The 17805-nt window shown below is 47.9% G+C and overlaps 1 protein-coding gene across 17 annotated transcripts in view; it reads left to right on the forward strand.

Annotated features, from left to right (window-relative positions):
* EPHB1 (EPH receptor B1) overlaps positions 1-17805 on the forward strand; it is a 355581-nt gene that overhangs the window by 11293 nt on the left and 326483 nt on the right. For 8 of the 17 annotated variants that reach the window (XM_082221739.1, XM_082221742.1, XM_082221741.1 and 5 more), the window contains exon 1: positions 8482-8958. In XM_082221739.1, the coding sequence (XP_082077865.1) occupies positions 8886-8958 (73 nt within the window). In that variant the 5' untranslated portion in view covers positions 8482-8885. Of the gene's footprint in view, positions 1-515; positions 641-8480; positions 8959-17805 lie in introns of those variants that run through there. The other 9 variants (XM_082221749.1, XM_082221750.1, XM_082221754.1 and 6 more) reach the window with 3 other exon arrangements.

Raw genomic sequence — 17805 nt, forward strand, 5'->3', positions numbered from 1 at the left:
TATGCAACCTTTAGAAGACATCTGAAGGGAGCTCTGTATAGGGATGTTTTTAATGTTTAATGTTTCATTATGTTTTTATATGTGCTGGAAGCCACCCAGAGTGGCTGGGGCAACCTAGTCAGATGGGCAGGGTACAAATAATAAAATTATTATTATTATTGAGAAATAGCAACCTTGGGGGTAGGGACCCTTTGGCCCTCCAGACATTGTTGAACTACAGCTCCCATTACCCTTGTTATGTTGGCTGTGGCTGATGGGATCCTGAGTCCAACAACATTTGGAGGGCCACAAAGGAAGGGTCCAGGAGGAACCTCAGATTACAAATGAACCCCCCAGAATGACAGGATGCAAGAGGCTGATAGAGACATGTTTCCTTCAGCAAAGTGCCTCATGCCAATAGGTTGTCTCCCAACCAGTGTGCTTTCAGCAGGCCTTCATTTACATGCACCCTTTTGTACATATTTGGAATCAGACTGTCACCTGTTGTCCTGACCCAAATTCTCGGCTTTTAACAGCAGCAGGTGCAGCTTGACTCAGCACAGTGGCAACGTGATGGGGGGAAAAAACCTTCTGAGTTTCTGCATATCATGCAGCTTGTAAACGCAAAGCCTATGGTGGAACGATAGCAACCAGCTGCCTGGTGAGTGCTTAACCTTTAGTAATACATCTGCCAATGGGATTGCCTATGTGTTTTTCAGGGATATATGCCTGTTCATCAGCATCTAGTTGGTCAACAGCCTTAGAGAAACTTCTTCCAGACGAGGTTCTGTATCACTAAGGATCTTGGATGCCTGTGGCGGGTGAACTAACTTCAAAACGTAATAAAAAACAAACTGCTTTCTTTGCACCATTTTCAGGCCACTGGCAGAAACTGTTAGTGCATCGCTTTATAAAATACCTCAAATGTCCCTCTTTATAGTCAGCTTAGGCCCAGCATCAACACCTAGCACCCCAGGGCAGCTACCAAGTCCACCGTGCTTCAACAAGGCCCATCATTGGGTAGTTGGGTCTGTGAGTCTCCATTTTAATTTCCCATAGTGCCTTGTAGTAACAATATGCTGGGCCTGGTCTGGAAGTTCTAGCTGATGGTAAATGCAGTGGCTACACCACTAACGGGGGCAGATGACTGGCAGCCAGTGACACCTGCACTGGCTCTCCATATGCCAAGAGACCAGGATCAAGGTTCTCATATTCATACTGGGGAACCCCCCTTATGTGGGATGTGCACCTTCTGGCACTCAATGCCTTTCTTAACAGAGGCTCCCATAGGAAAGGGCTTAGGAGCATCACTTTGTCAGTATAAATAACATTGTGTTCTGTCAGCATGTGAGGATTTAATTGCAATTCTAACCTGCCCAGCAGGCATGTAACTCATAGATAGGATCACACTGTTTTCCATTTGCACGGACAGATTGTATTTCTAAAGTTACTGTAAAAACAACAACTTTATGAGTCATATTACTTTCTTGAGAACTAACCTGTAGTTTTGCTTTGTTTGGAAATATGAATCTCGGCTGGATTGCAGCTGACCTCTTGCAATACTCACGTTGTCCTCTTTGTTGTTGTTTAATGTCCTAGCCTTGGCAAATGTGCCACAATTATCTTAATTGCAAGTTTGCACTTCAGAGTTCTCTGTTATAAAAAGATACACCTGGGACCAGAAATGACAGGTTGTTTGCCAACTGTGGCATGGACAATAGCTGATTGGTCTCTCTTTTTGTTTAGGACTTTTTCTTATGCACATGATACAAGATTTAGAGCAGCGAGGGAGCTGTGGTTCAGCAATGTTTGTAGGGCCAAAGGTTCTCCATCCGATCCACAGGACAAAATGTTAGGGGGGAACCTCATTAAATGGCTCCCAGTCCTGATCATCTCCAGCTGTTTGATGCTCTCCACATCGCTGCAGCATCCACCCACTCTAGAAAGCATTTCAAAGCATCATCCACCAGCTCTGCCCACAATGGCCCAAGCCAATCTTAGTTGCACATGCATTCTCAGCAGGAGTTTGTAGCTGCCTTCCAGTCACTGACCTGCTGCACTTTGCCATGTTTGCTAATACCAGTACACAGTACTTTTTTCTAAAAAAATATATGTTTAGGGGTACTCTCATTTTGACTCAAGAAAAGCACCATTTTGTAGTTCCAATCAGGAAAAATAAATACAGTAAATGGACAAAAGTACAAAGAACATGCATTACACTGGGAAAGGAAATAAAGCCGCTATTGGAGGTGGTAACAACGAAACTGACCAATCACCGTGCTAGATTCCAACTCCTACTTCACACATTAAATGCTTGCTTCCCGCTGAGACTCAGGAAACACCGTGACAGGAAATGAGGCCGCCATCGGAGGTAGCAACGGAACTGACGATCACTGTGCTATTCAATGGAACTGACGATTCACCGTGCTAGAGAAGAAACTAAAAAAATCAACATTTTAAGTTTCTTTTCCCGTTAGATTCACAAAATGTTTAGGGATATGTGTACCCCTGCATCCCCCCCAAAAAAGCACTGGCAGCAGGGCCAGATTTAGGTTTGATGAGGCCCTAAGCTACTGAAGGTAAAGGGGCCCTTTATATGTCCAGCTGTCCATTGTCAGCAACAAATTGTCACTGTTTTTTCTGTTGAATATATGCTATATGGTAATTTATGGACCTAATAGGTATCTAAGCCATTTGCACATAACAACATATGTATTTTATCAAAGGAATTGTTGAACTGAAATACAATTAAGAAGTAGTATAGTAATAGTGAAATACAATTAAGAAGTATATTAATAGTGAAATAATTATTAAGCTCTAACTGTTGCTGTATGCAGGTTTTATTTTATTTGTTTTTTGTCTTATATTTTGGATATGTACATTCAGGTTTTTTTCCTTTAATTTTTTTGGGGACCCCCAAGAGAGTGGGGCCCTAAGCTATAGCTTGTTTAGCTTATATGTAAATCCGGCATTAACTGGCAGTACAACCTGAGGCACCTGACAATAGCACCAGGCAGTTAGGAACATCTAGGTCTGCAGGACCAGTCCCCACCCCCCCGCCACCCCAGGGAGTCAATATTTTGCAGTAGGAATTTAAACACATGCTAGAAATCTAGGCGTGCACAAATAAAGTGTTCTGTCACCCTGGTGCAGCAAATGCATTTTAAGATATTGTACTTTGTGCAGTGTGACTGGGAAATGCATGGAAAAGTGTAGGATGTACAAATGATTTAAGGGGAAAACATATAAATACCCCATGAGCAAATCAGGATGAATGCACATTCTTATAAACTTCCCGCAAACAAATCAGAATGAATGCTCATTGTTAAACCTAGTTTAATGCGTAAGCTATGTGCAAGCAAATTGGGATAGAAGGTTATCTGGAGGGGCCTAAGGTCAAAATGAGACATCCTGGGAGGTGGCTAAGGTGAGGTGGAGAATGGAGGGCAAGTGAGGAGAGCTGCAGGGGCTGAAGTGTAGAAATGGAAAGCAAGCAGGAGGAAGGAGAGGGAGTGCAGTAGATGAAGGCTACTTTCCAGCAGGAGGAAAGCCACAGGTAGAGGCATCTTCTACCTGCTGCCCCCAAGCAGCTCCCTCAATAGCATAGCTCACCCAAATGAGTTCTTTCCCTTGAGAGTTGAGACAAGAAGCCAAGGAAGGTGATGTTAGAGGGCTGTTGGAATGGGAGTGGTGTTGAGGGATGAGTGATTGGACCCCTGTGTGCTCACTTGTGGGGTGCCTCAGGGCTGTGTCCTCTCCCCCATGCTTTTTAACATCTACAGTGCTACCTCAGGTTACATACGCTTCAGGTTACATACACTTCAGGTTACAGACTCCGCTAACCCAGAAATTGTGCTTCAGGTTAAGAACTTTGCTTCAGGATGAGAACAGAAATCGTGCTCCGGCAGCGTGGCAGCAGCAGGAAGCCCCATTAGATAAAGTGGTGCTTCAGGTTAAGAACAGTTTCAGGTTAAGAACGGACCTCCAGAAAGAATTAAGTACTTAACCCAAGGTACCACTGTATACGAAGCTGCTGAGAGTTTGGGTTAGGTGTTCACCAGTACAGTGGTACCTTGGGTTACAAACGCTTTAGGTAACAGATGCTTCAGGTTACAGACTCTGTTAACCCAGAAATAGTACCTCGGGTTGAGAACTTTGCCTCAGGATGAAAACGGAAATCGTGTGGCGCGGTGGCAGTGAGAGGCCCCATTAGCTAAAGTGGTAGCTCAGGTTAAGAACAGTTTCAGGTTAAGAACGGACCTCCAGAACAAATTAAGTTCTTAACCCGAGGTACCACTGCATGCAGATGATACCCAGCTCTACCTCTCATTTAATTGGTGGTTGGTGGTGGTTGGTGGTCAATGGATTGTGGTTGAATCCTGACAAGACATAAGTACTATTTCTGGGGGACGGGAAGGTATGGGGGAGTCCCTGGTCCAAAATGCGGCAACTGTGCTAAAAGACCAGGCATGCAGCCTTGGGGTCAGTCTGGAAGTGCATGGAAGTGTAGGTTAATTCTGTGTCCAGGGCAGCTGTCTGCCAGCTCCACCTGGTGCAATGGCTGAGACCCTACCTACCTGTGCACTGTCTCACCAGAGTGGTACATGTTCTGGTTAGCTCCCACTTGGACTATTGCAATGCGCTCTATGTGGGGCTACCTTTGAAGGTGACTCAGAAACTAGTCCAGAATGCAGCAGCTAGACTGGTAACTGGGAGTGGCCACTGGAACAATATAACACCGGTCCTAAAGGATTTTGTTGGGAGCTGCCCAGAGTGGTTGGGGCAACCCAGTCAGATGGACTCCATATAAATAATATAACAACAGCAGCAACAACAGCATCACCTATCTATTCTGCCCATTCCAGTGATGCAATTAGGGATACACAGAATCTGGAAGACATTTAAAGTTGTAGGCCTGCTTACTTATTTTGCAAACATGGAGATGCATGCACGCAAACACACACACATATACACTCTTCCTGAGATAGAGTGGAGGCAGGTGGGGGGGGGGAGGAGAGAGAGATTCCATTTGCATGAAGCTAAAATCCAACGAGGTGACTCTACATTGTGAGGGCACATCATTTAGAAGCCTTGGAGAGGTGAACTGAGCTCGGAGAGGGTGGGAGTCAGGCTCTTGCTGTTTGCTCCATTTTATTTATGCATTTTGATTGAACAGAAAGCATCTAATGTCTCTCTATCACCATAAAACACATGTAAAGACATAAAATATCACCACCCTGTACAGCAGTAGCTGATTTAGTGGCATCCTTTCCCTTCTTCTCTTAGGAGGGACATGGGAATCAAGGTACACAACACACATATTAATAAGGAGGCTTGGCTCAGCCTGTGATCTGTCACTCCCAATCTCCCATCTCCAGTCAGGCTGTCCTCTGAAAAGAGAGAGAAGGGGGGGGGACCCACTCAGATAGCTCCTCCATGTTTGCTCACTCCTAGAGCCAGGCTGTTTGTGTCTGGGATTGAATTACCTTTTTTGTATTAATGGCGATGGTGGCATCGATGAGAGTAAGTGATTTCTGAACATTTCACTTCTGCCATTGGAATGCAGGGCAGCTCTGACTTGAAGTGGTCAAAATGTAACAAAACACTTCAAGCACAACCTGTGCCACAACCCACCCGAAAAGTGCGCCAGCGATTAGAATCCTGTGTGGTGGGAGAAACAAAGCAAGATCCTTGACGGAGGCGGGAGGGATGACACTTCCAGATGACCTGTTTATTGAGCATTAAACATGATTTGTTTCTAGGGAGATTAGATGGACATTGACTATTTAACAAGCATTCATTTTGATTTGCTTGCAGGGGGGGTTAATGGTGCTTCTAGTGTTACACCACACTTTCCTATGCATTTTCCTTACTGCAAAAGTCTGATCTTTCGGGAAAGCAGGTTCATTGCGCAAGACCTCCCAATAAACTTTAAACGTTCAAACTTAATTTGTTGGTATGTTATTGAATCCCACCTGAAAAGAGTCTTTTCATCAAATATTCCAAAACATAACAAGAAAAACAATTCATTAACATTCAACAAATAAAAGCAGTATAAATTCTCAATGGCATTAGTACTAGTGATCTGCAGAGGCCCGAGTGAACAAATAAATTTTCAGGAGGGGGTGAAAACTCAGGTGGGAGAATATTCCACAAGCTAGGTGCCACAACAACAAAACAAAAACTCTGTGCTGTAGCTACTCAGTCTGCTTTGGAATCTGAGTAGAGCAGTTTTCCCTTCCATCCCTAGCCTGGCAGGAGTTTTGCTGACCCAGGCAAGCAAAAAGTGAGTTAAGCAAGGTTGCAAATTCTGGTTGGGAGAAGGGGCATGTGCACTGTGTTGTGCTTTTAGCCCTTTGCACTAAGCAGGAGTGCCAGCTTGGCCCTGTGAACATGGGTGCCCAGGGTAGTGGGTGCCATGCAGTCTGCATGGCCCTGGCATCAAAATTTGTGGGTGCCTGCCCCCTTCTTGGGGAATTTTGTGGGTGCTCGGGCACCCAGGGCCCCAGGGAGCCAGCACCTATGGCATTAAGTCTGGGTGTTTCTAAGTGTGCTTGGTTAAACACACTTAGAAATCTGCTGAAGTTTCTAGCTGCATCCAGCCAGACATGCTTAGGAACCCTCTACATACTTGCACATTCCTAGTGCAAATCTCCAGAGAGCAGCCTGTGCGTCTGGTGACGCTGACGCATGGCTTGCAGGTGTGCTTCTGCCCCTGCCTGTGTCCAAACACCTGAGCATGCCTTTTTGCTCAGCAACGAGTCATCCCCAGAGCTTCAGCCACTTTAGTCTGGAAATCAATTGTTGGGAGAAAAATGGGTAACAACATTTTGAATATCAAACAATCAAACTAGCTTTGTGGGTGGGGGCAACCCAGCCAGATGGGCGGGGTATAAATGATATTGAAATATACTCGGAGTCGAGAGTGGATTTCATGCTCTTTATTCAGCTCATAGTGGTGAGGAGGAATGGGAGTTCCCCCAGAATGTCTGCCTTATATACATTATTTACACAATGGGCCCCACGTGATTGGCTAATTCCGGGATTCTCCTGTAAGCCAATCAGGTTGCGGATTTCCTTCCACCTGCAGCTGGATTGGGTGGCTCCTGTGGACCAATCAGACTGCTGCATTCTGGATCCTATTGTTCTAGGACCAATCAGACTGCCGCCTTTTGGATCCTGTTCAACTCAGTACATAACAATAATAATAATAATAATAATAATAATAATAATAATAATAATAATAATGCATTGAGCCTTCTCAGTGGTTGCATCCTGTTTGTGATGTTCTTTCTCAAAAAGCACAGTTACCCATTCTTGCAAGAAGCAAAGACATTTTTATTTCCTCAGGCTTTAAAATGTATTTTTAAAGAAACACCATCAGATAGTATCCTTCTGGATATCATCTGATGGAAACCATGGGAGGGGCGCTGGCATACAGTTCCTGCTTGTGAAGACAGGATGGTGGACTAGTTAATCCAGCAGGGCTCTTCTCCAGTCCTCATGATTTGTGTCCTTCATGTCCTTTCCCCACTGAATGAATACACATATTTTTACAACTATTGTTTAGCGTAAGTGGGTCTATTTCTATTTGTACTGTAAATTGTCCTGTGATCCTTGGATGAAGGGTGGTATATAAATTCAACAAATCAATCAATCAATCAATCAATCAATAATTTCTGTAGAACTTTTTTAAAAAATGAAATCAACAAACGACAGCTATCCCTATAAACTGTATAGCTTGTTAAAAGCCAGAGATGTCATCTTGTGATCCTCAAAGGCAAAGTGCCTTGTGTCCTGTCCAAATGTAATTAAAATCATTAAAAAGAGAGAGAGAGAAAGAAAAGAGACTTTGGATCCCAAGGGTTATTAGTGGGATTAAGATGGTCCAGGGCCAAGCCTCATCAGCGACCGCAGCAGCAGGTTCAGGAAATCTCCGGCTCTGGAGACTAGGATTAGGCAAACCCTTCCGATTGTCTGGATATTAGTTAGCAGGCAAGTTCTGCTTTCATCATGTTGTTCATGTGTTCTGTTAGGTGGAATACATTCCTGCGATTTCCCGTTGATCGTAGGGACAAGAGGAATCTTTCAGAAAGGCGCAGGAGGCCGCGAGGAAGCGCGCTGCAAACAAAAGCCGAACGCTGCTGAAGATATTTAAATAGGTGGCTTCTCGTTATCTTAAAGGCAGGGGCTGCTTCTGCGTGCAGCGCCCCGAATTAATGCTGCATCAGTGGAAGCAGGAGCGCAGCGCTCCCGATCAGTCACTAGGGGCCGCTCTTCCCCTTCCTTCGGCGCTCTCTCTCTCTCTCCCTAGTCCCTCGCTCTCTTCCCTTAGCAAAAGTTTTTCTAAAACTAACAATACCAGCGGAAGGCAGCGCTCGCCGCTGATTGGCCGGGGGATTTTTGCAGGTTGGGTTCCTTGATTGGACAAGAGCTGCCGGGGGTGGGAAGAGTGTGGATGGTACGCGCGGGTGCGGGGGGGGGGGAGGCGGGGAAGCCTCTCTCTCTCTCCCCCCTCCCTCCTTGCAGCCTCAGTGGCTGATCCAGTTCTCACTGTACACTTTACTACGGCTTGCAATGTGACACTAAAATATACACTCCCTCGCTCTCTCACGCACACCTCACACACACACACACGCACGCACCCACCCAGACACTCGCACATACCTTCACACACACACATATACACAGACACGCATGCACGCACGCACACACGGACCCACGCGGGCGACGGGGCTATAATCCGGAGTGGAGATCGTTCTCTCTCTCTCTCTGTGTGTGTGAACGGATCTAGATCGGTCGCTGCATCTCCGCGTCTGGTTGAAGCGGAGCCCGCGGAGTAGCGGGAAGGGAACTAAGCGCGGCCGCCCGGCGAGGAGCTATTTCTCCGCGGGTGCGCCCGCATCATGGTTGGCGCGCCCATGCCATTGGATTTTGTCGTGCTGTTCTGCTTGGCATCTGCGATCGCAGCTGTGGAAGGTAAAGTCGACGGCGGCGGGAGAGAAAACTTTTGGCGCTGGCTGTCGGGGCTCCGTTGGGGGCGGCGGCGGCGGCTTCTCGGGACGCGCCCGCGGGGCTCTGCCTCGCCCAGGCACCTTCTCTGGGAGGAAGGCAGGGCGGAGGGCGAGGGGGACTCCGGGGGGACGAGCGGGCAGTGGAGGCTGGGAAGCGCCTGGCAGCCCTTCCTGACTCGCCAGCCGGAGGTTGCAATGCAGTTTGTGGGGCTGGCTGGCTGGCCGGGCTCTGGGGGGCTTCGCAAACCCCGGCCTTCCCTCCTGCCTCCGTGGCGCGCAGAGCGAAACCCTTGGCCGTCGAGCAGCCTGGCTCGGCCCCGGGAAGCGGGTGGCCCCCGAGGGCAGGTCGGGCTGCCGGAGCAAGGAAGGGTCCTCGCTACTCCCGCGAACGGGAGGTGCGCAAGCGTCTCGCTCTTGGGAGACGGTGCGCATCTTGCGCCTGTGCCTCGCCTCCTCGACGGGCGCTTCCCCACCCGATATTCGCGCGTGTGTGGCGAGGGGAATTGCAGAGGAGAACCGGGGCGGGCATGCCTTGCCAGTGGCTTTTGACGCGGAAGTAGCGCGGATGCTCCGCGCGCGTGCCTCTTTCGAGGTGTCGCTTAACGCGGGAGTCCGCTCCGGCAGATCGCAGTATATAACCGAGCTAGACAATCGCAGGAGCAAAGAGGTCATTTGAGAGCCGAGGACCCCGCGCTTCTCCACGGTGGCTGGGGCGTGTGTATGTGGTGTACAACCTGTCACAGCCCGCCTTCCCCCACCCCTTGAATGAATCAAGCCATAAAGCAAATCTTGGCTCCTGGAATCCGTTGTCTGCTGTCTATAGATCGTGGCTGTGAGTTTGTGTCACACTCTCATTCACACAAGGAACGAGCAAACCCTCTGTTTTGTAGAGCGAAGGGACACCCGCGAAAGAAACTTTCCCACTCCCACAAAGGAGGTGGGGGGGGAGTGGCTCAGGGATTTCACCAACCTGGGGAGGGGAGGAGGAATGGGGAGGACACCCTATGGTCTCCATCCTTTGGTGATGAGCAACTTGTGACCTTTTGCATCAAGCTGCTCCAATCTAGTTGGGGGCATCTTTATGAAGAGTCACTTCGGGGTCCACAGGACAGTACTAGGAGGAGGAGGAGGGTGTAGTGCTGTCAGTCATCCCCGCTAGGATGATGAATGACAAACGTGACCATTCAGAAGATGTTCAGCTGGTGCAATTAAATGGAACCATGAAACCGCTTTAGCTGCTGCCTGGATGCAACAGGGCAGTGCAACTTTGGAAACCTTGCGGTCGAAAATCCTTGCCTTCTTAAACCCCGGGAAGCCTGTTAGTCTTACGACGGGGACCATCTTCTATAAATAACACCGTGACTGTTTTCTTTTCTTAAAAAAACCTCCAAGTCTCCTCTTTTTTTGTTGAGGGCTGCAGGGATCCACCTTTTAATCCCCGCCTTATCCATGATGTAATTGAGGGATGAGATTAGCCGGGAGAAAAGCACTGGCGATCTTTTCCTTTCCTTTTCAAAAGACAAATTCCTTCTTGCACCGATCTTCTCCCAGCTGGTTGTCTTTGCAGGGGCTTTTTCTTTATTTCTTTCATTCTTTCTTTCAAAAAAAAAAATTGCTAGGTTCAGGGGAGGAGGCTGCTGCCTGCTGGAAGCAGTGTGTGTGTGTGTGTGTGTTGGGGGGGGGACGGGGGCTCTGGACCTTGCTCCCTTCTTTGCTGCTGGCAATTAGAAACTGGCAGGAATGGGGGCGATTTTAAGGAGACACAGCCCTTAAGGTTTAGTTTAGCAGCCCAGGCTTAGCTATTTGTATTGATTTTGCTTGCCAAGAACGCAAAGCAGGAACGCTAATGATGCTTTATTGCAACATGCGTATTCAACATTTGGAGAGAGAATAAAAACTCTACTGAAGGCAATGAGATAATAGCTGCTTAATTTGTGCTACTTCTCTCACTTTTTTATTACTGTTTTGAATTTAGTGGACTAGAGAGGGAGAGGGCGGGTGTGTGTGTGAGAAGGCATGGCTATGATGTGGCGTAGCTTCTTAAAGACAGAGCCTGGTTTACATGCCTGAAATTTCATTGGTATCATTTCATCTTTGACTTCTACAAGAGGTGGGAGAATGTTTTTGTGAGTAGGTAGGGTTTGATTTAAAAAACAACAACCAAAAAACAGCAGCAGCAGCAACACCCACAAAGGAGTTGCACAAAGGATCTGTTACATTTCATAAAAGAAACCATCCTTCGCATTTTGCCCTATGATCCTTTGAAACACTGTTTCTGTATCACTTTCCTCCCCATTGTTTACCTACCAAGTATCTTCTGGCTGTGTTGTTTTTGTTTTGTTTTTCCAAATTCACACTTCTGGCTGCATTTTCAAAAGGCATAGAGTGAATTCACGAATGGCAGGTATTTCTAAGAGAGTTCAAGACAGCCTCTTTAAAGTTGCAAATAAACAAATGCCTATGCATCCAGTAAATCAAGTTGCTGTTCTGGCGGTAAAACAACCCCCAGTACCCTTGTTCCATTGTGCTATTTTGCCACACGTAAAGCTGGCCACAGTCTGGTCGTTGCGTTGCTTGCATGCGTGAACAACCTCTGCTTCAGTACGAAATCATGAACGGGTGGTGGGTCATTTTCTTTTAACCCCCTCCCCCCTTTACTTTTTTTTTTGTTCTGGAAATCTCAGGAGTGCACAGCTCAGCTAACCCCAGGGCAAACAGCTTTGCTTACCTAGCTAATTCCTAGTAACCACAGTGAGGAATGGCTTAAATCCCAGCAAAGCAAAAAATGACAATGGCTGGGAGTGGCAGGGGCTGTGCTGCATGGTTTCACAATACCTGCACCGATACTTGGGATTTAGGTTGGTTTATGGATTATGGTATTGGCTGGAATGCTATTGTCAGCAGTGGGGGGGGGGAGATCCTAGACAATGGGTGAGTGCTAATATGCACAATGGCAAGACTGTGGCAGGAGAGTGTCTGTTAAAGTTTGTAGAAAACACAGGAGCGGGGGGAGAGAAGCGTGACACCAAATATTAAGTTTTCAAGCCAGACTTGTGATTTCAGGACTTGGTACATTCTGACTATTGAAATTAATGGGGAATTCTCCGGAGGCATTGTGAATATTTTCCTATTTCCTTTTGCATATGGGATGGGGACGTAGTTAGGGACGAGCAAATCCCCTCTAGCTGTTTTTTTTTCTTGCTCTCATTGTTAAAGATTTTGGTATTGCCAGTGCAGCGTTGAAGTGAAATGGGCCAGTTTTCCTTCAGCATGCGGTCTTTGGGGATAATGTACAAGTAGCTTAAAAGTCAAATTTTGTAAAAATGTAGAGATGATAGAACCACCAGCCCGTTTCACACATGCATATAAATTGCCTTGATTTCTCGACACTCATCTTCTGTACACTTCATGACTGGCAGCTGAATGTGTGAATGGACTCGAGTTGAAAATTGTTTCATTTACATATGTGTTGGGAGTGCCTTGTTGTGTCTGCATTTTGGAGCAGGGTTATAAACACTATTGGCCTAGTCCCAGGATGTTCGCTGCCAGTGGATACCACACTGATAGTTCTGAGCCCTAATGCTAAGAGGGCTTTTATTTCTAATGGTTGCTAACTTTATGTGGTGGCTAGAGGATGATATTCTAAACAGGGTGCCTCCTTGTTAAAGTTTCAAAGGATGATCTGGGATTTCATAATAGCAGCTCAACTGCAGGCTGGGTGCCACAGCCCAGAAGGCCCTGCCCCATGCACCCATCAGCTGTACCTCTCATACAAAGTATTTGCTTTCCTGGACGAAGAATGGGTGGGCAGATTCATGTGGGAAGATACTTTCCCAAGATATCCTGGCCTCCAACTGTTTAGGGCAGAGTTCGGGAACTTGTAACGCTCAAGATGTTGAGAGAGGACTGCAATGCCCATGATCTCTGATAATTGACCATTCTTGTTGGGGTTGATGGGAGCTGAAGTCCAACAGCATTTGGGAGTAGTCCACTGATTTCCCATCCATAGTTTAAAGCACTTTTAATTGCACTTAAAAAAACAAATAAAAAACCAGACCAGAAGCCAGTACAACTAACAAGTCCCATACTCCTGTGGAAACTTGAACTGTAGCAGAGTAACTGGGGCTCTTTTGATAAAATTTACCAAAGGATACACAGGAACAGTTTCTGAACTCACAGACCTGTTTTTTTGTATACTGGAAACTTAACTGGAAATTCCTGTTTGACATTTTTATTTCTATTTCCCCCCAGTTGCATATTGCCTATACAGCTTCGTTTTTTCTGTAACAGTACACTAACAGTATTTGATTTGATTGTGTAATATTTTCATTCTTGTAAACATTATAATTTAAAAAAGAAAATCTGAAAAAAATTCACAAAAAAAACTTTATAAAAAGGAAAGCTTTGCATTTAAAGTGACCAATAAGTTCTCTCTGTGGTGTTGGATCAGTGATGGCCCATTCTCACATGCAATCTACCCTTCTTTAAGTCATCAAATGATGAACATTCATGTATGAAGCCCATTGAAAGAACACTTATGGGAATGCTTTTACTAGGTATTTTAGTCCAGGCTTTGGGAACCTGTAGCCATCCAGATGTTGTTGGACTCACATCAGATGCAGCCAGAAATGAATTGCATCCAGTGTGTTATTAATAATAATAATAATAATAATAATAATAATAATAATAATAATTTATTATTTGTACCCCGCCCATCTGGCTGGGTTTCCCCAGCCACTCTGGGCGGCTTCCAACAAAGATGAAAGATACACTAAAATGTCACATATTAAAAACTTCCCTGAACAGGGCTGCCTTCAGATGTCTTCAGGTAGATGTTTATCGCTTTGACATCTGATGGGAGGGCGTTCCACAGGGCGGGTGCCACTACCGAGAAGGCCCTCTGCCTGGTTCCCTGTAACTTGGCTTCTCACAGCGAGGGAACCGCCAGAAGGCCCTCGGAGCCGGATCTCAGTGTCCGGGCAGAATGATGGGGAAGGAGACGCTCCTTCAGATATACTGGACCGAGGCCGTTTAGGGCTTTAAAGGTCAGCACCAACACTTTGAATTGTGCTCGGAAATGTACTGGGAGCCAATGTAGGTCTTTCAAGACCGGTGTTATATGGTCTTGGCGGCCGCTCCCAGTCACCAGTCTAGCTGCTGCATTCTGGATTAGTTGTAGTTTCTGGGTCACCTTCAAAGGTAGCCCCACGTAGAGCGCATCGCAGTAGTCCAAGCGGGAGATAACCAGAGCATGTACCACTCTGGCGAGACAGTCTGCAGGCAGATAGGGTCTCAGCCTACGTACCAGATGGAGCTGGTAAACAGCTGCCCTGGATACAGATTTGACCTGTGCCTCCATGGACAGCTGTGAGTCCAAAATGACTCCCAGGCTGCGCACCTGGTCCTTCAGGGGCACAGTTACTGCATTCAGGACCAGGGAGTTCTCCACACCTACCCGCCTCCTGTCCCCCAAAAACAGTACTTCTGTCTTGTCAGGATTCAACCTCAATCTGTTAGCCGCCATCCATCCTCCAACCGCTTCCAGACATTCACACAGGACCTTCACCGCCTTCACTGGTTCTGATTTAAAAGAGAGGTAGAGCTGGGTATCATCCGCATACTGATGAACACCCAGCCCAAACTTCCTGATGATCTCTCCCAGTGGCTGCATGTAAATGTTGAAAAGCATGGGGGAGAGGACAGAACCCTGAGGCACCCCACAAGTGAGAGCCCAGGGGTCTGAACACTCATCCCCCCCCACCACTTTCTGAACACGGTCCAGGAGGAAGGAGCGGAACCACTGTATGACAGTGCCCCCAGCTCCCAGCCCCTCAAGACAGTCCAGAAGGATGTTATGGTCGATGGTATCAAACGCCGCTGAGAGATCCAGCAGAACTAGGAAACAGCTCTCACCTTTGTCCCTAGCCCTCCGGAGATCATCAACCAGTGCGACCAAGGCAGTTTCAGTCCCATGATGAGGCCTGAATCCCAATTGGAAGGGATCCAAATGGTCCGCTTCTTCCAGGCGTGCCTGGAGTTGTTCAGCAACCACTCGCTCAATCACCTTGCCCAAGAATGGAAGATTTGAGACTGGGTGATAATTGGCCATTGTGGCCGCATCTAAATATGGTTTTTTAAGAAGCGGTTTAATAACCGCCTCTTTCAGCGGGACTGGGAAGGCTCCCTCACGGAGGGAAGCATTCACCACCCATCGAAGCCCATCGCCCAGTCCTTCCTGGCTAGCTTTTATAAGCCAGGATGGGCAAGGATCCAGGAGACAGGTGGTTGGCTTCACTCGTCCAAGCATCCTGTCCACATCCTCGGAGGTAACAGATTGGAATTGATCCCACACAACTTGACTAGACAGGACTCTAGCACTCTCCCGCCCTGGCCCTGCTCCCACGGTGGAGTCTACTTCTTCCCGAATCTGAGCGATTTTATCTGCAAAAAACTTTGCAAAATCATTGCAGGAGATCATGTGGCCCGTACTGGGCCCCGATGTCGCAGGTGGTTCCGCTAAATTGTGAACCACCTGAAAAAGTCTCCTGCTGCTGTTTTCTGCAGATGCAATAGAGGCGGCAAAGAAAGTCTTCGCCGTCGCTATCGCCACTTGGTATGCTCGATGTTGAGCTCTAACCTGTGTCCGGTCAGATTCGGAATGAGTTATCCGCCACCGGCGCTCTAGCCGTCTCAATGATTGTTTCATCACCCTCAGCTCTGGGGAAAACCACGGGGCTGTCCGGGCTCCATGCAATCAGAGAGGGCGCTTCGGAGCCAAACAATCAATAGCCCTGGTTAACTCCACATTCCAGCGGGCCACCAGGGAATCGGCTGAAAGGCCATCAACATGGGATAAAGCATCCCCTACCACTCTCTGGAAACCATTTGGATCCATTAAGTGGTGGGGGCGGACCATCCGAATCGGTCCCACCTCCCTGCAGAGGGGATGGGTCGCAGAGAAGTCCAGTTGCACCAGGAAGTGATCTGACCATGGCACTTCTTTCGTTTCACTTTTACTTAGTGTCAGATCACCAACATCCATAGAGGTAAACACAGGTCCAAGGCATGTCCGCGGCTATGGGTTGGGCCAGACTTATTCAGGGACAGCCCCATGGAGGCCATGCTTTCCACGAAGTCCCGAGCGACCCCTTGTAAGGTCGTGTCGGCATGGATGTTAAAATCCCCTAGGACAACCAAGCTAGGTGTCTCCAGGAGAACATCCACCACAACCTGAAGCAGCTCGGGCAGGGAATCCTTGGTGCAGCAGGGAGGTCGGTACACAAAAAGGAATCCTGTACTGCCCCTATTGCCCAACTTCCAGAACATGCACTCGGAAAACTGGGTCTTCCCAATAGGACGCCCGGTGCAAACTAATGACTTCCTAAAAATCACTGCAACCCCCCCTAAAAATCAATGCAACCCCCCCGCACATGACCTGGGGTGCTGTGCGTAAGAGAAACCTGGTGGACAAGCAGCGGCAAGGACAGGCCCATCTGCTTCATCCAACCAAGTCTCTGTCACACATGCCAGGTCAAGTCCTCCATCCATGATCAAGTCATGGATGGCAGTGGTCTTATGAATCATTGACCTGGCATTGCACAGCAACACTTTCAGGTCATGTGGGTATCCCTTGCTGATTCTAGTATCCATCCGGTCAGGACCAGACCAGGAGGCAGGGATAGTCCTCAGACAACGACTAAACCTGCCTCCTCTGTAATGACATGGTCTGGTCTTAGCATAACTCCTCCTCCGACCCATGATCACTGAGATTGGTTGTCCCAGTGCATCCCCCCCCCCGTGGAACATGCCCCAGCCATTTTGTTGGCTGGGACCTACTCCCCAGCAGCCCTGACCCCTCCCCTTAAGAACAAAATAACAACTTAAAAAACAAAAAACAACAACAAATAAAGCAATACAAACAAAAAACAATAAAAATTACAAAAACATAAAATTCCCAGGCCCAATAAACATCCATCCCATCCCCACAACTCCACATACAAAAAATTCAAAAGAAATTTTTAAAAACATTTTAAAAGCACTCTGCACCCCTCCAGCAGTAACAGCAACTGTCCTAGTGAGGCCCGTCAGGCCCTGCCCTGGTCCAGGTGGTAAGTGGCAGGAAGGAGCAGGGCCCCCAGACACTCACACAGGAGAGTCCTCCTGGGCAGCAGAGCACAGCAGTCCCTGTGAGGCTTCAGGCCCCGCCCCGGGCCAGGTAGATGGTAAGCGGCAAGAGCAGGGCCCTCAGACACTCACACAGGAGAGTCCTCCTGGGCAGCAGAGCGCAGCAGTCCTTGTGAGGCTTCAGGCCCCACCCTGGACCAGGTGGTAAGCGGCAAGAGCAGGGCCCTCAGACACTCACACAGGAGAATCCTCCTGGGCAGCAGAGCGCAGCAGTCCCTGTGAGGCTTCAGGCCCCGCCCTGGGCCAGGTGGTAAGTGGCAGGAAGGAGCAGGGCCCCCAGACACTCACACAGGAGAGTCCTCCTGGGCAGCAGAGTGCAGCAGTCCCTGTGAGGCTTCAGGCCCCGCCCCGGGCCAGGTAGGTGGTAAGCGGCAAGAGCAGGGCCCTCAGACAATCACACAGGAGAGTCCTCCTCCTTCTCCTTATGTTTAAAACATAAGCATAAAATAAGATACATTAAAATAGCAACACCTGCAGTTTATAAAAAATACACAAAGCTCTCCCCGGCAACAACCCAAATCGTGCCCAATGGCATCCTTCCAATTACTAAGAGGTTGGCAGGCACACCAGGTTCTGTGTGACATCACACAGTGTGAGGCGGCCCCATGGGGCCCTTTGCGCCCTCTGA

The sequence above is a fragment of the Podarcis vaucheri genome (genome assembly GCF_965113315.1).
Source record: "Podarcis vaucheri genome assembly, chromosome: 5".
NCBI classification, from domain to species: Eukaryota; Metazoa; Chordata; class Lepidosauria; order Squamata; family Lacertidae; genus Podarcis; species Podarcis vaucheri.